We start from the raw sequence: 21,830 nt of genomic DNA, 5'->3' as shown, positions 1-21,830 counted from the left end.
AGTCTCGTTAGTAAGCACCTCCAAATTAACATGTCTGAATCAAATGTGAGTTTTCTGCCCTAACCTGCTTCTCCCAGTATTCCTGATCTCCCAACTACTCAAGCTAAAACCCCAATGTCTCTCATTCTCTCAAACCCCATTTCTAATGCATCAGCAAATCCTGTCAGCACTACCCTGAAATCTGTTCTCACTTCCTACTACCACAAACCCAATTTAAAAAAAAAAAAAAAAGATTTTATTTATTTATTTGACAGAGAAAGAGAGAGAGAGAGTGACAGCAGGAACACAAGAAGGGGGAGCGGAAGAGGGAGAAGCAAGGCTTCCCGATGAGCAAGAAGCCCCACGCAGGGATCGATCCCAGGGCCCTGGGACCATGACCCAAGCCGAAGACAGATGGCCTAACGACTGAACCACCCAGGCACCCCTACCACAACCGTAATTTAAGCCACCATTATATCTTGCCTGATCAACTGTCCTCCTGTGCTACCACACTGGCCCTATCTAGTCCTCATAGAGAAGAGCAGAGTGAGCCTGCTAAAATACACAATATATTATATCACATCATGCTCAAAACTCAGTAACTTTCCATCTCACTCACAGTAAAATTTGAACTCCATACACTATGGCTCACAATACCCTACCTGATCTGACCCCCAGCTACTCCTGTAAACTGAAGCTCCTACCAGTCTTTCACTCACTATACTCCAAACACACTGGTCTCTTTGCTGCCCTTCAAACACACTCCTGCCTCAGCGTCTTTGCACAGGTTATACTCACTTCCCTCAGATGTTTGCATAACTTGCTTGCTCCCTTTACTTTATTCAGGTTTTCTGCTCAGTGTTACCTCCCAAGGAGGCATTCCTTAACCAATTTATCCACAATATCACTCTCTATAGTTCACTATCCCCTATTCAGTTCTATTTTTCTTCATAATTAATATCACTTAATATCTCTCACACACACACACACACACACACACACACACTTTGGTTAGCTGGCTGGTTGCCTCTCTCACTAGAATGTTAGCTTCATGATCATTGCTATGCTCATTGCTATGTCTAGAACAATCCTTTGTACAGAACAAGCAGTAATATTTGTTGAGTGTTGTTCAACTGATAAAAATATATAGATGAGAGAAATATCTACCAAAGCAACATATCCTAAAGAATAATGAAAAGGTAACTAAATGAGTTTTGGAAACCCTAACAGCCAAGTGCACGCAAGAAAAATAAAGTAAATGAAAAGTTGCATAACAATCAATTTTATCAAACCTAATAAGAAAGAGGTATTAACAGGAGAGGTATAGTCTGCTAGGGACCCAAAGGACACCTGTTTAGCTATTTAGCCAACAAGGTCAAAAGGGTACAAGGGATCAAGGAAAACTTGACCAGGAAGAGGAATTTTGCTATGTGGCAGAGATACAGGTGAGCCTGGATGAAAGTCCTACATAAAGTAAACCTCAAGGAAATCAACGCCCTTTTTTCCTACTGTATTCTCACCAAAGAAGGTCTGATTATGAATCTGGATTCCCATGTACATTGACAGCAAAAAGAGATGACAGTGGAAACTGTAAATATTGTAAGTAACATAAAATTCTGCGTGGCCTCTACAGTCTTCACACATCCAAGTACCATCTTGTCAAACTGGGTCAATCCCAAAGATTCTAATCAACTCTGAATGTCGCTATGTTCCAGATTTCCAAAGCTAGAAGCCTCTGTGAGGCCCTAACCCAAACAAAATGGTTTATCTTTGTGCCATAACCGTACCTAAAGAGTGCTCACTCTTTACCAGCATTGACTACATGGTGATACAGACACACGCTTAACCACTCAGTACCAGCTACAAGCGAGCTCAGAGGCAAGGAAAAGGATTGTTCATCTTTATATTTCCAGCACTTTTTTCATACTCATCAGTCACTAAATGTGTGAGGCATGGATGAAGGAAAGAAGGAAAGAACCAATGACCCCACTAAGACCCAGCCATCTTCCAAGGCCCACCCGGGGAACCATGCTCCTTTCTCAACTAAATAGTCTCCTGCATAACTTGTTCAGTTACCAAATTCATCACAATGGATGTACTAGCAGGCTATGCGACTCAACAATCTATGGAAAAGTTACTTGGGATTTTATACAGAGGGACAATGGGTGGCAAAACCTGCTCTTGAGTTTTTGTCAGGCCATAACTATCCCTGCTTGTACTTAAAAGCAGCCCTCCTCAGCCTCTGATGCACATCAGAGTCCCTAATGAGCTTCTTCAGAGTAGGGACCGTGAGGCCCACACCAGCAGCTTGGGCGTCTCTGATAAGATAACATTTGGATGACATGGGTGTGCAGAAGATACTAAGACACACCACCAGAGTCATACTGACATTCTAGTGGTCTTCAAACCAGGATGAGTGCGAGCCCGGAGAGCTCTGAAGAGTTTCTAAGGGCCAGGGAGAATTTCAGGGGTCACTTTCCAGTTTCCCAAGGAATGCACACATTCTAAGAAAAAACAACCAGCCTTCTGCTGCTTCTCCTTTTCTTCCAATCACTTTTTTTTTTTTAAGAGTTTATTTATTTATTTGACAGATAAAGACACAGCGAGAGAGGGAACACAAGCAGGGGGAGTGGGAGAGGGAGAAGCAGACTCCCCACTGAGCAGGGAGCCTGATGCGGGGCTCAATCCCAGGACCCTGGGATCATGACCTGAGCCGAAGGCAGAAGCTTAACCACTGAGCCACCCAGGCGCCACTACAATCACTTCTTTTTACCAAAATGCCTATCTTATTCATCCCAAACCTTATTACTGTACATTGCCCTGGGTTATAAAAACCTCTGGGGGCACCAATCAAATGGTGATTTGAGAATGCCTTCCTCTGAATGAGGTGTAAAGAAAGGACACCAATGCCCATTTAGTGAAATGATGGTGACACAGGAATTTTAATGCATTTATTCTAACTGAAAAACAAAAACAATTTTTTTTTAATTTTTCAAAATTCTCTTAGGGGACAAAAAGTTTAAGTACTACTGCTCTACCAAATATGACTAAAACTGCGCTGTCCAATATGGCAGTCGGTAGCCAAATGTGGCTATTCAAGTTTAAATTGGTTCAGATTAAATAAAAATTAAAATTTGGTTGCTTGGTCACACCAGCCACATTTTAAGTCTTCATGACCACAACTGCTAACACATCTTGTCATAATGGACAGTACAGAGAACATTTCCATCATACCAGAAAACTCCACTGGACAGAGCTACTCTGGAATTCTGATCAACTGTTTAATTAAGCGCTGAATTCCTTTCCAGGGAAAATGCTGGATCTACCTACCCTCATTTTTATGACCCCAAGTGCCATGAGAAGGTGAGATATTCCCACCTAGGTAACAACGCATGTTAGGAATTCAACTTTCGCGCCCTACAATCCTCTTATCTGATTTCCAAAGAAGAGGGTTCTTCTATTCTCCACCGGTAAGTTAGAAAACTAGTACTTTAGCCTTTTTTAAAATTATTATTGAGTTTCACATAACATAAAAGACAAAAAATAAACCATTTTAAAGTAAACAATTCAGTGGCATTTAATATAGTCACCATACTTTTGACTCTTGATGACCTGAAGAATCTGTCAAATCACCTTCTGTCAAGGTTCTATTCATGACCTAATTAAAAGAACAAAAATCTAGGGGAGATTGCCTAAGATATGCAATCTGTCCACGTCAGGCATTGTAAGTCCATTTGAGTTACCAAGCAGGATCTCTGAGATGCGCTGCCTAGGTCAGATCAATGTAACCCTCACACGACAGCTGTCACCATGTAGCCCGGATTGTCACTCTCAGACAGGATTATTAAGGGGCATGATAGAAACTATCATGAAGGGAAAAAACTATTTCTATATTTGTTATAAAACTACCCCATCTAAGAACAGTATCTGTAATGCCAGTCGGTATCTCCTACATATATAAAATATACCACACAAAATTCCTTCTAGGATTTGATGCCAGGAAAAAAAACATCCTTCTGAGAAAAAGAAAAAATTTCTTTTTGATGATGAGAATTACACGTCTTGTCAGGTTTCCCCTTGCACAGTCATCAGGAAGCTCGAAATAGAACATGGTGCTCAGTCCAGGCAACCAAGGCTATCATTAGCATATCTCCTTGTCCTTCTATTTCCAGGACCCAATTTCCTGTCTCTGTTACACACATACACACACACTCTCTCTCTCTCCTTCTCTTTCCCCCCCAATCTCCCCTCCTCTCTCAATCTCCACCCAACCCCCCCCCAAATCCTTTTTCGAAAACTATCAACTAAGGAGTATAATGTAGATTTCTATTATTCTACTGACTCTCTGCCACTAATCATACATTATAAAATCTGGGGACAAGATCAATCTTAGTACAGGACTAACTAACTTACCCTGAAGTAATATCTTATAACAACTAATGTTTCTCTGCTTGTCTTCAATGCTAAACAGACACTAGCACATTCTGCTCAGAAGAGAGCCACACAGGGGCGCCTGGCTGGCTCAGTCAGTACAGCATGCAACTCTTGAACTCTGGGTCGTGAGTTTGAGCCCCACAATGGGTGCAGAGATTACTTAAAAAAAAAAAAAAAAAAAAGATATACACCCACCTCGAAATATGAGAAGTGTACCTTAGGGGACCAATAAGCAAGATATAGCTGTCAGCCATAAGCACTTGAGAAAATATTTTGAAGTTTTTCTTACAAGAATGAGGAGACTGAATTTAATATCAAATTGTGAGAAATCTTTTTCAAGGGGAAAAAAAAATTTCATCATCTGTGATAGTTTTTAACTTACAATACCAAATAATAACAAATGTTTCATATAAAACATTTATGGCTAGGACTTCTTTGGGAAAAAATTAAGTAATAGGGGCGCCTGGGTGGCTCAGTCGTTAGGCGTCTGCCTTCAGCTCAGGTCATGATCCCAGGGTCCTGGGATCGAGCCCCGCATCAGGCTCCCTGCTCAGCGGGAAGCCTGCTTCTCCCTCTCCCACTCCCCCTGCTTGTGTTCCCTCTCTCGCTGTGTCTCTCTCTGTCAAATAAATAAATAAAATCTTTAAAAAAAAAAAATTAAAAATTTTCTGAAATGTTACTTATGCTTTTAAACTAAGATACTCTATTCACGCTACTTAAAATAGTATGCTGTGTTTAGCAACAACTGGCTGATACAAAGATTTATTCCAAAAATAACAATGTGAATTGTGTCAGCATTACCATGTATGAATCACTATATTCTATCACCACCTAACGGGGCCAAAAGATACAGGGTGCCTGTGGCTTTAAGGCCATCTGGTAAGAGGCGAGAGATTAAAAAAGTAGGGACACAGATGACAAAAAACTTTTCTAGTTCTAGTTGTGCCCTACACCTTATTTTTTGGTAACCTAAATAATTTGTCTTGTTTGTTATGGCTGAGCTGTCCAACATGTATGTCACTAGCCACATATGGCTAAATTTACATTAACTAAAATTAAACAAAACTAAAAGCTCAGTCCCTCACGAGCCTTGTTTCAGGTGCCCGACAGCCCACCTGTGGCGAGTGACTACCGTACCGGATGGAGCAAACACAGAACATTCTCGTCACCACAGGAATGGTCACAGACAGTACGAGCTTACACATTTTCTACAAACACATTATTAGTGTGGCATCAAAGAACAAATGGCAAACTTTCTTTGAAAAATAACTTGGAAAGTACTAGATACTTTCTGACAAACTTTAGTACACAGTTAAGCATATTTAAGAGGTGTTAAATCTTGAATTAAATGAAAAGTATACAGCAGGCTGGATTGCAACCACTCTATAGTATTTCCTTAATGTGAAGGGAACATTTCATTTTATACACAGACTGTGTGTAATTATAGTTCAGTAAATATATATATACAAACATTATACATGATATTTGGTAAACACATACCTGACGGACATTTGATAACTAACAGGTTTTCCATCTACTTTTTTAAATCCCATTCTTCTTCAATATTTTTATAAAAAGAAAAAAATTGTACTGTATGAAGTTACAAGATGAAAAGCAAAAAGGTCCTTTCCCTTATAGTCAAACAGAAGAAAGATATGTGATCTTTCCTAAATAACATGGCTCCCCTATCTAGCTCTAAAATTCTATAGCTCTAAAATAGTAAACTTTTGGGGCGCCTTGGGTGGCTCAGTCAACCAACTCTTAGTTAAGTGGCCAACTCTTGGCTTCAGCTCAGGGCATGATCTCAGGGTCCTGGGATCGAGCCCTGTGGCGGGCTCGTGCTCCATGAGGAGTCCGCCTGTGGATTCTCTCCTTCCCTCTCCTGCTGCCCCTCCCCACCCCCACCATGCGCTCTCTTGCCAAATAAAATAATATAAATAAATCCTTAAAAAAAAAAAAAAAAGTGGCAACAGTATTGAGTTGCACAACAAATGTTTCCAAAATTGTAAACCCCACATACTAAAAAACTGTGAATTACCTTCTTTGGCCACTTTTAAAAAACATCGCTACTGAATCAAACAAACTGCAACGATTCTTTTTATTTTCCTTTTGTGATGGTCTCACTTTGAAACATGAAGTTATATTTTAAAGAAAAAAAAAACAGATTAGGATAAAGAAAACACTAAAAATACTGTAAGTGGTATGGCCCTCACAAACCAACGGAGTTCAAAACTACCACTGGAACTGTTCCACAGGAACCTGTTTACCAAACAAAAGCATAATGTCATCACTGAGTATAGGGGAGGACACCATGAAAATACAGGAAGATGTTGGTAAAAACAATGGGGTAAAATGGATCGCCAAATTGTGGTTAACAGCTCTAAGTTTCAGTTTATATTTGATAAAGTCAAGACTTACTATATAAAGGAGTATGTATAATTCTTGGATGCTAGAGGAAATACTCGTGAACCTCCCTAAGAACACAGAACAGGATGCCAACGTAACCTCTGACACTTGAAGTTTCCAAATCTAAGAGATGATTTCACCTTGGTTAAAAGTGGGAAGAAATTAAACACTGAGAGAGTTGGTATTTTACATATAGTACCCCATTTCCTAGAGAGTAAATTAAAAATAAATATAGTAGTGTGATAGCGATTTCCTCCCCCTAACAAAAATATTATGAATTCTTGTTTGCTTTATAGGGATTCTAATAAACTGATTTTTAAGCCATGATATATAATGTTCTGTTTCACAAAATAAGGAAAAGTTTTTCTACCTTGAGGTGAAAAGTTGAAAGTGGGGGAGAAATTCCAAGAGCTCATTTCAACGAACCACATTAGCAATAGTTATAATAAAATACTTAACTTTCATCAGAGATTTACCACATGCCACACACTGTGCTAAAAACTTGACAGCCACTATCTCATTTAACCCCCATAATGATCTGGAGCCACTGGTACTTGTTATCCTCAGGAAACAAGTTTAGGGACACTAAGTACCCAATTTTCTGAGTAGGCACAAAATGGGAAGAGTGAGATTCAACTGCAGTTCCCACGCATGTGAAGCCCACGGTCCTCATAAGTCTGCGCGCCTGACTCGCCAGCGCCCCCTCTGGCAGCAGTGACCAGGAGCACCCTGGCCAACCGCCCAGCGTGTGGCCCACCGGCCAGCAGAGGTGCGAGGTGCTGAAAACATGAAAACACGAAATGAAGCAAGTAAACAGACACCTCTTCCCATTAACCCACTCTTGAAGCCAAACTTATATTTAATATGAAATATACTCTAGCATGCCACACGGCATGGCATTAAAAGGATTCTCACTCAAAGGGCACCTGGGTGGCCCAGTCAGTGGAGCTTCCGACTCTTGGTTTCGGCTGGGGTCGTGATCTTGGGGTCATGGGATCAGGTCCTGTGTCAGGCTCCGCACTTGGCTAGGAGTCTGCTTGGGATTCTCTCTCCCTCTCCCTTTGCCGTTCCCCTCACACACACACACCCCCAAATAAATAAATCTTTTTTAAAAAGGGGGGGGATTCTCACTTAAGTCTTCAATGAGGGAACCTTATTAAAACTGATCTTACAATCTGGCCTTTTTTTGCTCTATGACTGCCTGGTCTCTTAGTTTTTTGTTCTGTTTTGCTCTTTCCCTTCACCAATGATACCCTAGCTTAGAGAACTTACTTATATGTAAATACTGGTTTTTAACTTTCTTGCAAACACTAAAGCTGTGAGCTTTAAGCTCAGCTCTAGGACAGCCTTTTTCCAAAATCAGGCTCTGGAGTATTTCTTTCCCTCAGTTGTCTGCTACCACTGTTTCAGAGTAAGAGGAACAGCTGATTGAATCAGAGGTCGGGCTATATAAGACACGGAGCACCCAGCATGGGGAATGTGTGTGCTCCCTTAACAGGCCTCATTGTTTAGGGGAATACAGCTAAAGTGAAAGGGGAAAGCATCCAGAGGAAAAGCTGATAAAAATGAAATACTACTTAACTCCTTCTAAATCATCAAACTTTTTCCCTAAAGAACTCTTACTTGTCTCCTTTAATCCACGGTATGCCTCCATGCATTTCAACAGCTCTCTTTGTGAAAATGTCTTTGCAATATTTGAGCAGCCAGAAATGGAGTTAGCTTAGTAATGGACCAATTTAAAGCAACGTCAGCACATCCTACTTGGTGATTGCCCCAGTTCCACTTCTGCCTGTGGTTACTGACAGATGATCTGTAGTAACTGTAGATTTACAGCTATGAATACAGAGAATGGAGAGTAACATTAAAATGTCAAGACTGAGGTAAATTCTCCATTAGTCCCCACTGTCCATTTCTGTCAACTTCCACAGTGGTATTGAAGTTTAGCCATCTCTTCATGCTGACATTTTGAGGTGGCTGTAACATTAACAGTGAAAACAAACACATCATAACTAATCCCACAATTTTATATGATTGCTTTTTTAAGTTAAAGAGAACGTTCAAGCTGTTAAGAGTCCACGAAGAAGCATGATCTAAAAACTGTACTTTACTTTCAAATATTCCTATATTCAATAAGAACTTCAAGTCCATGCATGGCCCCTTCATTAAAAAGTTCAGAAATACAACTTCAAAAAAAGTTCTGGGGAAAGGGTGATCTAAAAGTCCTTGCCTATTCACTAGCTGAGAAATCCACCCTGCCGTGTTCCCAGCTCTTCTGATAAGCAAGAAGCGGAGACTCCACAGCCCACCCAATGGCTGAGGGAGGGATTCCTACCCCAGAGCTGCAAACCTGCTCCAGCCTACCCAGGAAGAGACAGGAAGGGCACACGCTAAGTTAGAACACCATTCAAGAAACTCTCAGCAAGGCTTCCAACATCACTATGTGCTCGATACTCTCCAACTTCCACCCATGCCCAAAACAACACAGCTCTCAAGATTAACACCTCTCATTTCAAATTAAAACAAATTTTTTTTTGCCTTCACAGTTAGCATTAAAGTCTAAGAGTTCTCCTGAAATCGGTGGTAAGAATTACTTAGAATTAAATTAAACGTAGAAAACAGTGGAGAACAGGCTAAACACACTATAAAGCAGAACAGATAATATGCTCTTCATAAAGGGGAATCAAAATGGCATGTTTCCTTTGAATAACTGGCTGGGTGGTGATTTTAATGCAATCATTAAAATAAGACATAGGGAGGGGCGCCTGGGTGGCTCAGTTAAGTGTTCGACTCTTGGTTTCGGCTCAGGTCATAATCTCAAGGTTGTGGGATTGAGACTGAGCCCCACAACGGGCTCTGCACTCAGCAAGGAGCCTGCTTGTTCCTCTCCCTCTGCCGCGCCCCACCTCTGTTTGCGCATGCACACACTTTCTCTCCCTCCCTCTCAAATAAATACATAAATAAACAAACAAATTCTTTAAAATAAGATGGCCCTCTCACCACCCAATCAAACCAGGAAAAAAGCAAGCAGGATAATGAGTGTCTCTGTTATCTATGTTGACTTTTAACTTTTTTAAATGGTGCCAACTTCTTGGCGTTTTCCCAGCTTCCTTTAACTTCTCCACTGGCACCACTCCTAGTGCCATGCCCCAGTCCCTAGAAGGCTCTCCTACATTTCTCACACTAAGCAAAAAAAAAAAGTGAAACCTCACTCACGGTGATGCACCATCACCTACTAAAGTTTTGCAAGGCAAAAGCACAAGTTTGCTGCTGACTTCCTTCACTGATAAAGGAACTATATTCAGTAACAAAGGAAGAATGAGGGCCCTCTCTCCGTGGTTACTTAGAGACTACTGATAGATTGACAGCTGTAACTACAGCAAATGGAGAATAATATTAAGATGTCAAGATTAAGGTAAATTCTTCAAGTTAGGTCTAGCAATGCTTTTCCCCTAATTGTCCCCCTGACCCACTTCCCAATTTTCCTTCCCCAGCTAACTATTGCTCCACAGTGCCAGAAATGGCCTTTTGGGTGGCTGCTAAGATGAAGAAGAAAAAAGCAGCAGAGAAGAAAAAGGTGAGAGGAAAAGGAAGGGAGGCACGCGTAAGAGTAAAGACGAGGGCTTACTCCCTTATCCTTGGAGAACCAATTTCATAAATAAGCATTAGTGATGGAGAGGGAGATGGAAAGGGAGAACCTGAGCTTGGGGGGGACGGCATTAACTACTACAAGTATCCAAAAACCACTTGAAACTAAAGTCTTGGAAATAGTTATAATCCACTTTCAGAGAAACTCACTACTTCTTCCTACAAGAAAGTAGAAAGACATTCAGACAGCATTCTTTGAAATCCGAACAAATGAAATTTCACTTCAGTGATCTATCTTTTCATGAACTGATGAGGATACTATGCACACACGCACGCACACAACACTACATGAATTAAAAAAATGCTACTTTCCCAACCTCACAATGAGGGTGCTAACACCTGCGATGAAGTTTACTGTCATAATTCAACAGTTTAAAGTTCATTTATATGTGCACAGACTTATTTATACTTCGAGTTGTTTTCAAAAGGAATTTGAAGCAACCACCACTGAAAGAGTCCAGCCCTGTGCTCTTCAATTCGGCAGCCACCAGCCATGCGGGGCTCCTGGTCTGCCTTCGACGGCGATCCAAGTACAGATCGACTGCAATGAGAAATGTGTGTAAAATACACACTAGATTTCAAGTACTTGTGTAAAATATCTAATTAGTAATTTTATACCGATTATGTATTGGAACAATATCTTATATTGGGTTAATTAAACATATTACTAAAATTAATTTTACTAGGTTTTTTTTTTTTAAGATTTTTATTTATTTGTTTAACACAGAGAGAGAGAGCACAAGTAGGCAGAGCAGCAGAGAGAGGGAGAGGGAGAAGCAGGCTCTCCACCGAGCAGGGAGCCCGATGCGGGGCTCGATCCCAGGACCCTGGGACCACGACCTGAGCCGAAGGCAGCCGCTTAATGACTGAGCCACCCAGGCGCCCCCTTTTTTTTTTAATGTGACTATGGGAAAATTTAAAATAACACATGTGGCTTACATCCACAACTCCCACTACATTTCAATTGGACAGCACTGGTCTAGAATATAGTTGGTACCTGAAGAAATGACAACCAGAAGATTATACCTAAATAAAAAAATGCCCCGTCCATCTCAGTGAAGGCCTTTTATCTCCTCCCTGCCTTCTCCCACATCGCCAATCTCTGTCCTTCATAGAGTGCTTATTAGCACATAACACTCAATAAATATTTCTTTAATGGAGTTGAATGAAAACAACAAGGTTAAAATGCAGTACCTAAAAGTGACTTCTTAAAGGTTAAGAAAATTCATAGGCTGCTTAGGACACTTAGCCAATGGTTAATATCCAGGCTTCAAAAGTAATTTAAAAAACTAACTCCTTGTTACCTACACAGTATTTTTGACACTTACAGAAAACAATACCCTTTTACAAAATAAAAGCCACTAGGAGACAAGGCTACCATTTAGTATGCGGCTCACTTCATGCTTTCAGACAGTGGGGTGAAAGGACAGATAGGGCAGAATTTTTTCCTGTGCTTTAACTCTACACTTGGGATTTTCCATTTTAACCCACCGAATCTCTGACCTCTGGGATAAACCAGCTATGCTGACGGAAGACGCGGGGAGGTTCTCATTAAGCTGCAGCATATACAAATTGCAACAGAAGAAATACCTAACAGTCTTCACCCAACAAAAACAGGCTGCTGAGAGCACCAGATCGACCAGTAAAGTCAAGGGCAGTCAAGGACGGGTGACTTGCTGTAACCAACGTATCATGAAGAAAGAACCAACAAGCCACCAGCACGTGGGCAAAGCGGCGACCCCCCTGACTTCCCTCCCTCCGTGAAGCATGGTGGGGCAGCCTGTTCCACCAAGGTCTTCACTATGGCTGCCTGTTCTCTGAACGTGGCTACACTTAGAACAGGCCCTGAATGCCACTGAGGTCAAAGCTGGGTTTTCCCCTTAGATATATTTTGTTTTCCCCATCTCCACTAGACTTCTATGGGGCTATGAAAGCATAACTTTGTCAAGAATAATATTCAAAGAGATACATCTACTCTCTATTAAAAAGGCCCCTTTCTCTACTTCTGATCACAATTTGCATAAGTGAGGCTTGAGATGCATGGCCACATTTTCCATAAAATTTATTTAGTAGTTGCCAAATTATTCTGCTCATGTCTGGAATTCTGTATTTACTGGGTGAATTGAGAGAATTTCAGTAGAATAGGCACTCTACTTGAAATTAACCAGGAAAAGGTTTTCCCAGAAAGGCTGTCTTTTGAAGATATTTATAAGATGTCATGGAAAGACAGAGAACTAGAAAAGTTACAACCACTGATTCTCCTAGGTGTTTTTCCTTTTTTTTTTTTTTTTGAATCTCCTGGGGAAAAACTAGGACACAGAAATTATTACCCATCACCTCAATCTTAGAGGTCCTTTAAAAATTTTTTCTGCTTCTGTTTCCTTGATCATGACAGTATTTCAGGCCCACATTAATGAAAAGGGTACAAATATATTCAAAGTATAATTATTCTAAAGATACAACATTGCAGATTCTAAATTCCACCAGAAGTTGCCCCCCGGCCCCGAGCAAAATCTGTGGACAGAGATACCTATGTCTTGTGCAGTAGCAGAACTTATTCAGAAACTCAGGGATCTGCCTATAACTTGAAGGACAATCCACTTAACCAGTCTTTTTTAGATAAGCTCTTCAAATGAACAAAACGATGTTCTCCTTCTAGGTGGTTCTCACCCACAGCCACCATGCACTGATAAACATTCCATTCTCTGCTCTCTTCCCACCCTGACGTGCTGCAGAGCACCCCAGTGGTGCCATGTCACTGCCAAAAACCTCCCAGTGCACCCTATGGGCACAGAACCTGCCCACAAGGAGACCACACAGCTTCCTCTCCCACACCCCAGCCCCTACATCTCAATAACACTGGGGCATTAGGAGGTCCCGTCTTTACGCTCATTATTTCCTAAGCCTTAAACTCTTCCCCCTCCCCCTTTCACCCAGCCTCCCCTCAACCTGGACTGATCCCTCACATCTCAGTGAAGCCATCACTTCCCCCAGCTCACCCTCCCAGAACCCCAGCTGCACCCCCACCAAGAGTGGATTGGGAGCTATTTCCAAAGCACACAGTGCTTATTCCTGTGGTGTGCTTTCCATGGCAGATGCTTGCCTACACCATCCACCCACCGCTCCCAGCACCCCCATCACCGCCGCCCCAAACAAGCTGTTTCTATCTCTCCCAAAGCATAGTATTATAGGAGCCTCAGTATCTGGTAACTGGTCCCTAAAACCACGGAAACAAAGGCAAACAACTCTGACTATAGTTAACATTGAAATAAGTGTTTTAAGTTATTTTTTAAACTTTGCAACAAGCAATTCTGAGCATTGGCCCAATGATAATACAACATTTTTGAGTCCCCACCATGTATCTGACACTACGTTAAATATTAAAAGATATTACTGCTAGTCTCGCTATGCCTCTAACCAGGGAGGTAAATCTACCCTCATTTTATTTTTAAAGATTTTGTTTATTTACTTATTTATTTTACAGAGAGAGCAAGAGAGCGAGTAGGGGGAGGAGGAGGAGGAGAGAATCTCAAGCAGAGAGAATCTCTAGGAGGAGGAGAGAATCTCAAGCAGAATCTCAATTTGCACACAGAGTCCGACACAGGGCTGGATCCCATGACCCTGAGATCATGACCTGAACCGAAATCAAGAGTTGGACACTCAACCGACTGAGCCACCCAGACGCCCCAATCTACCCTCATTTTAGAGAGAAAAAAATTGAGGCCCGGAGGTTGAGTCACCTGCCAAGGTCACAGGGCCAGTGGTTGATGGTGCTTCCACTCAAAAGCTGCAGACTCCAAAGCCTGCACGCTTCTCTTCATGCTGGTGGCTCTGAGAGTGGGACTGGGGTTCTTGGGTCTGTAGGAGGTAATCGGCCTCTCACTCTCATTCTCTCTAAACAAATGTAAGTGGACTTTTGCAAAAGCTCATAACTTGCATGCAGACTCTATGCAGTGGCAGATGTTAGAATCCAACATTTGAGAAAATGTAAAACAATGTCTTTAATTTTTTTTGTTTTAGAAAAGAGTTATTTTTCATTTACAAATGTTACTGATGTTAACACATAATGGTTTATTATTTTTAAAGTTTATTTATCTATTTATTTTTAAGCAATCTCTATATCCCATGTGGGACTCAAACTCACGACCCCGAAATCAAGAGTCACACAATCTTCCTACTAAGATGCCCCAGTTTATAATTTTTAAATTATCAACAAATAAATATTTCAAACTGTCCCCAGTTTAAAGTTCTAAGACAATAAATATCAACACATATAACCCACGTACACGAAGATCTTTGGAGTCCTCAATTTTTAAGCATGTAAATGGGTCTGAAATGAAAAGGTTCAGGAACCGATATCCTTCCTTACCATCCACTAAAAAGAAATATAAGCTAGGTTTTTTTTTCCCCTGTAAACTTTATCAAATGATCAGGATAGTCTGGAGCTAGCACCAAAGAATGTGTCCACACTCCACGATGAACATTATGGTCCAATGAACTCTGGCCTTTCTAACATTTTCCTTTGCTGACTCTTCAACATAAAGTTAAATTTATCTTTAAAGATACTTCTGTGTGTCATATAATTTAGACAATATCTGTTCAGAGCCCACGAGACATTTAAAAAGCCTAACTTACATTTTTAAAACATGAAAAAATCAAGATAAAAAAGCCAACAGGCCTGAATGTGATAATTCAGCAAATCACATCAATATTTCAACCTGATCTGGCGGTTTCCCTGCTACACAGCATGGTTTTGAACTACCATTCTATCATATATGAAATGCAAAATAATTTTAGTAGTTTTAAAGCAAAACATAATTAGATAGATATACTTGCTAGAGTAGAACGTGAGTCATTCACAGGGAGAGAGAGGTTTTTAGGATTACGTGATAGCATTTTGAATTACCCACATCATTATCCTCATCACACCTGTCAATATGGGCTAAAGGAGGGGAAATATTTGCACAAATCAAACTTAATTAAATTCAGTTTCATAACTAAGGCTGTATTTAATCATATTTAACCTGTTCCTTAAAAATAAAGGTAGTTTTACATTGTATTTACATGTGAGATGACATAATTATGAAGTAAGGTCTGTACTGGAGGAGACCAGAACTATAGCCTGGAGGAGAATGAACATGAGTACACGCCACCAGCTGGCAACATCCTAGGCACTTGGTATATATTAATTTCAACACCTTTTGCGATAGGTACTATCTCTCCTATTTTACTGATGAAGAATCTGAGGTTCAGAGAGGTTAACTTGTCTGAGATCACCAAGCTAATAAGGAGCAGAGCTGAAATTCGAACACTTTTCTGACTATAAGAGTCAGAATCTCTTCATAAGACTTTACACCTCCCTAGTATTATTTTCAGAACTGAGTGCTTCAAAATCTGAAGAGGATGCAAAGTTAAGCAGAAATAAGAAGGCAAATACCACAAACAAAAAATTTTTAAGGGCAACTGAACTTAAATAAAAATCCCTCAAATGTACTTGTTTACATACATCCCTAAAACAGTTCTGAGTTTGTCTATAATGGCGTACTCAAGAATGTGGAGCTGGAGAAAAAGGGAACTACACGTCGTGTCCCCCAGAGTCTAGCACATACGAAACCCTCCAATGTCGAGTGACTCGAATGCCACATACTCGCATCCGTCCTCTGAAATGGCTATTGAGGTGTTTTGTGCTCCTCAAACTAGGGAAAGCTGGAGGAGATCAACAATTCCCAACCAGAGATCGTATTACCACCACAGGGTATCTCCTTCAAACTGTGCTTGTCCTCCAGCGGAGTGAGAAGATGCTGGAATAAGGAGAAGTCAGAATCACTGCTCTGGAAACATCCCTCATCCAATAAGACGCTTTCTGAGAAACCAGAAAAGAATAAATCCTGAAAACTAAGTCACATTCATTTCTGCCCTAGACACCACCCAGGTTGGCCGGCCTCAGGGACAGCACTTTCAGTCAGTTCTGAAGAGGGGCATCTTGCCTTGAGATTGATATAAGGAAAAACAAATCAGCAGGGTTTGATTTTCTCCACTGACTCCTTTGCACTTGTTTTCCCCGAGGCCCTCTGCTCCCAGCCTCTTGTCAGACTGGCTTTCTCACCTCCCCCTTCACTTGGTCCGGGAACCACAGGGCTCACAAGCCCCTTCCCACAGGCTACAGGTTGGGCGTCTGCTCCCAGAGGAGACAGGGAGCAGCTCTCTCCCGGGCAGCTCCCACTGACCTTGGGGGTCCTGCTGAGAATATCCCAGTGTGCCAGACCTCTGGGGGCAGCTTCCCCCAAAACCCCTACGTATCCTTGTGTCCTGGGTCCCCAGGAGACTTTCCTGATCTCCACTCTCCCGCTCCCACCAGGGCTGAGGCTTCGGAGTCTCTGTTCTAAATGCCTCTCCACCTGGGCTACCCCACACAGATTTGTTTCCTGACCAAACCTTTCTACACTTACATTGCTTTAATCCCTTCTGTTTCTACTCCCCAATCCCTGGTCTAAACTGTCCTTATGGGCCTGGACCACAGGATGGCAGTTTAATTTCTGGTCTTCCAGGCTTCTGTGAACTGTCTAATCAATATCCCAAGCTCCCCCACAGAAGTCTGAATTCCTTAAAACTGAATGCAAGACCTCCACCATCTGGCGTGCCCCATGGCAAGCTCAAGGTCCCATGGCCCCGAGTCATTTACCGAGTCATCCCCAAACCAGAAATGCCATCCTCAGCTCACTGTCCCTGGCTAAGTCCTAGCCAAATGCCAAGCACCCACATCCCCAGGTATTTCCTGTCTCTGGACACTTGTCACATAACCACGTGGAGTCTTTCAGTGGGCTTCTCTTTCCACACATTGGTCATGTTTTCCCTCACCGATTCTAAGTTCATTAAGAACTGCTCTAAAATCGCCTCCTGTGCCATCCAAACTCAAGTGGCAATCATGGTGGAAGATCAATACCTATTTTTGAATAGCACTCAGAATAATCTGTACATATATAGATATTAATGTATTTTTCCTAGACCTAGGGCACAAACACCAACGTTTATAATGGAAGGACATCTCTGTGAATACAAGAGCTTGAAACTTAAATGTCTGCTTATAAACTCGGTAGGATAACGAAAATGGCAGCTTACAAAAAGGAAGACTCCTGCTGTGGCGCCAGGTACCCAAATCTCTTAGAGACCAAACGTTTTCTGCAGATTAACGTTGACTATGATTTTCTACACTTTGCAATTTAAGTTCACACTAGCATCCAATAGCTGGTAAAATAAATATTACAGAAGAACACATTTTGAAGCTTCCCAAGGGAAAAAAAAATCGTAATTTTCTAAAAGAGGTGGGAGGGACTGCCACAAACATGGAAAACTTTGCTGGAAACCACGTTTCGGTGTGTTTTTAAACGAGAGAGAGAAAGAGAAAGAACAAGAGTCCAATGTCCCTGTCCCTGTTGGCACTGACACAGTGACAACTCTTGCAGGCAGGGCCCCAGGGTTAGTTATCCATGACACGTCAACAGCACCTACCGCAATCCCTGGGACAGAATGATTCAAGACTGTTCTGAATCGGTGAATAAACGCATAAGCCAGTAAGTGAGAGACTCATAGAAAAAAAAGCGAGATTCCGGTGCAGCTTACAGGATAAAAATTAAGGAACTCGTAATGAAACAGCTTTCCGTGAAATTCAAAGGAAAAATCGATTAGAGAAGTTTACCGTCTTGCACTTTCTACTGTGAGGCCGGCAGGATCCGAGTTCCCTTACCTGAGGCACAGGCACTTTCTGCGGGGTGTTCTGGGGTGATGGATGGAGCTGTGCCCAAGGCTGGTGATGCGGGTGTGGGGGTGACGACTGGTGGTGCAAGCCCGGGTGGGGCTGCATCGGAGGGCAGGTTGGCAACTGCTGGAAAGACGGCTGCTGACCAGGATGCTGTTGGCCAGGCAGCAGTCGTTCCTGGATGGCTTGGGGATCTGCAAGGCCAACACCAGGACAACCATTTGGTCTCATGTGCCCGGCCAACTCCCTCGGTGCCGAGGACATGCCCATGAACGGACGAGACGGCTGCATGTTTCGGGGGCCCATGTTCCTCTGTCCGATTCCCATGGCACCGGGGGGCTGGTGAGACGGCTGAGGGTGGGGCATATTTGGATAACTGCCAACTTCCATTGGCATCCCAGCACTTCCGGGCCTGACCTGCGGCGGAGGGGTGCCTGCCGGATTACTCATCGCTTTCATGGGTGACATGGGAGGTGGAGAGGCGTAAGTTCCCTGAGGCTGTGAAGGATGCATAGTTTGTGTGTTCATTTGGTTAAGTGAGCCACTGGGGTGGATGGGCTGCTGGTGCATTAGTCCTTGACCACTGTTCGATGGGAATCCTACAGCATTGGGGTATCTTGGTACGGACTGATTCATTGGAGTATTATTTGTAAGGCCTAAATTTTGATTCATCCCTGTATTGTTAACTAATCCCTGATTTAGGTTACTGTAAGGATATCGAGAATACTGCCCTGAGTTGTTTATAGTAGGTGAGGGGACGGTCTGGCTCCGAGAACTAAAGGTAAGGGTCTGTGGCCTCACAGCCCCTTGCTGAGGAGGATTAGGGGAGAATCTGGGGCTGTGGGCAACGGATTCTCCGTGGAGAGCAGTAGGGGGGTGGTGGTGGAACTGCTGCACCGGATGACGCAAGGAAGGCGCCATGCTGGGACTCTGCGGGGGCACGTGGGACAAGTGGCCGGGGCCCGACGTGGCAATGAAGGGACTGGCCTGATTGAGGCCCTCTTGGCCTTGGGAAAACTGGCTCATCCTCTGCTGTGGCTGACCATGCTGCTGCATGGAGAAATCCCCACGTGCCATGTAGCTGCCCATCTGCTGCATGTGCTGAGGGTGGCCCTGCGTGGGGGGCCCCGATGGAGCGGGCTGGGGTGGCTGGGGCTGGGGCTGTGGCTGGTAGGGGGCCCGTATCTGGTCCGGCACCTGCACAGCCCGGGGGCCCCACATGGAGCCACTGTCCACGAAAGACTGCCCATGCCTTTCGTTCTGCAGGCCAGGGTAGACGCCCATCTGACTGCCACCACTGCCACCGTGGGGGACCTGAGGGACGGGAGGGGCGTGATACTGCGAGTGAGGAGACGCGAGCCCGTTCCCAGGGGCGCTGCTCATCATCCTGTTTGGCTGATCCATCAGATGCATCTTTTGTTGTTCGTACTGATTATAGTGGTCGAAATGGGTCAGCTTTGTTTGATTTTGATTAGTGGAGGGATGATGAAGGGATGGCTGCAAGGAGGCAAAGCCTTGGTCTATCGGCATTTGCTGACCCATGGGGTTCACCGGATTTTCAGGGTAACCACATTCTCCAAGGCCTTCAAGGCCTTCGCTGAAAATATTCCCATCCTCGCCAAAAAGACTCATCATTCCTGGGTCCGCCATCTTCTTCCAACACACGGCTCCTCCAAACTACAGCTCAGGAGCTTGTCTGTGCTTCACCTCACTGAGGTGTTTGTCCTCAAAGCCTATAATCCTTAACTAATCTTCTTCATGTCATTCCGTATTTCTTTAATTCTCCTGGACCCTGCAGTGTCAGGCAAAGTCTGGATAGAGGTCCTAGAAGAGAGTGGGAGGTGGGGGGGGGAGGGGAGAGGGGGGAAGAAAACAAAGAATTAGGAACAAATGATAAAAACTGCCAGTATTTTACGCATTTGAATTTGGTTTCCATCAACAATACTAATCTAGCCCCCTCGCTGAGCTGTGTTTTATAAATCTAGTTCACTTTCAGAGAAACTCATTAGCTTCTACCAGAAGCATAATTATGATCGGTTACTTAGAAAGCAAGCAAAACACTAACCTTAACCTTAAATTAATCCATTCACTACACTTCCTAGCGCTCCATTCTTGGACGGAACAGAACAAAAGAACACAACATGAAGCAACAGCAGCTGCCACAGCAGGCTAGCAGATGTAGGACTACAGCGGAGCAGCCCATCTGCTGAACGAACGCCCTGGAGATGCTCTGGCTCCCAGCAGCCCGCCCTCAACCTTATTCCCCTGAGCAGGGTAATCAGAGGGGCAGCCGCGGCACCGAGGGCTGTGAAAAGCTCAACTTAGTCAAACTGACTAGGGGATTATACAAATACCAAAATCTGCCATTTCGTACAAATTAGATATTTACGGCCCACATACCACTATGTAACAGCAACAGAGGGGTCAAACAAGAACGTGTCCACAACGATGTTCCAACGAGGGAGCGTCCATAATGACAGTGGAAAGCAAGCTCGCAAACAGTGTAATAAATTCATGACTCCATTACGTTTAATGGCAGGAATATACAAGAGTCAGAAAGAGGTCAGAATAAAAGCTTTCATTCTCCAAGAAGGCCGATTTCACACATGGCTCTGGGCCCACTGTGTCCCCAGTCTGTGCTGCCGGCTGAGAGGTCTGATCACAGGTCATGGTTCCCCAGCAGGTGCCGGACCCTGGGGATGGACCCAGAGCCCACGTGACCACTCAGAGAGACTCTAGCTGGATGGACAGTTGCTAGAAGATGACTATTCTCATCAGAAGAAACCGAAAACTCTCCCCCAAACTGGCCAAAACTGAAAATTACTTTAATGGAACAAAGTTCAAAATATCCATGCAGGCTTCACCCTTGCCTTCCCCTCTTCTAGGACAAGACAGGACGAGAGCCTGTAGGGAGAAAAGCCCATCCGTCAGCATCCTGTGTTTACAGCACCAGGTATGTTCTACCTACTGCTCTGCATTTTATTCAAACAGTTCCTAACAGATTTTGCACGTCTGATTAAAATAACCAGTTTAAAGAATGCTTCACCAATCAAAACAGGAAAGCCTTTTTGGCGAATGCTAATTAAATCAACAACCTAATAAAGAACTAATTCACATAGGAAAAATGTCCGAAATCTTAAACATCTTTGGAATTTAACTCATTTTTTCCCTCTTTCACAAGTACATGAAGCATTGTTTGATACTGTCCAACTTGAAAAAAGCCGTATCTTGTTGAAGAATTTCAAGAGTGATGTTAGAAACAGGCTCAGTCATAAATTCTATTGACACACTTCCATAGCAGCATGGGAAGAAACAATGGGCAACCAGCACTGCTGAGAACTTTCCAGTACGAGAGAGAGAAAACCCAGTTCCTGTCTGTCCTACTCTAACATATTCCTAACAAGGGGAGAATTTTGCTTACAGGAAATGTAAACAACATTCCTGTTCACTGTCAGAACTACAGACAGAACACCTGAGAAGGTCTCCGGGTCTGTAGTTTTCAGGTGACAGCTGTCAGCTGAAGTCAAAGGTCTCCTCACTCCACCGCTAACTGCCATGAATTTTCTGATCGACTTTCTCCAAAACAGAGGTCAGAAGGGTGAAAATAAGG

General features: G+C 43.0%; 1 protein-coding gene across 5 annotated transcripts in view; it reads right to left on the bottom strand.

Annotated features, from left to right (window-relative positions):
- The window catches only part of CHD7 (chromodomain helicase DNA binding protein 7), a 187,930-nt gene that overhangs the window by 106,921 nt on the left and 59,179 nt on the right, over positions 1–21,830 (bottom strand). For all 5 annotated transcript variants that reach the window (XM_081816039.1, XM_081816035.1, XM_081816038.1 and 2 more), the window contains exon 2: positions 18,209–20,044. In XM_081816039.1, the coding sequence (XP_081672165.1) occupies positions 18,209–19,870 (1,662 nt within the window). In that variant the 5' untranslated portion in view covers positions 19,871–20,044. The remainder of the gene's footprint in view (positions 1–18,208; positions 20,045–21,830) is intronic.

This window comes from Leptonychotes weddellii, chromosome 4, assembly GCF_054177405.1.
Source record: "Leptonychotes weddellii isolate Sample4059 chromosome 4, ASM5417740v2, whole genome shotgun sequence".
NCBI classification, from domain to species: domain Eukaryota; kingdom Metazoa; phylum Chordata; class Mammalia; order Carnivora; family Phocidae; genus Leptonychotes; species Leptonychotes weddellii.
Note: the sequence above shows the minus strand (reverse complement) of the source record. Positions and strands in the feature narration are given on the sequence as shown.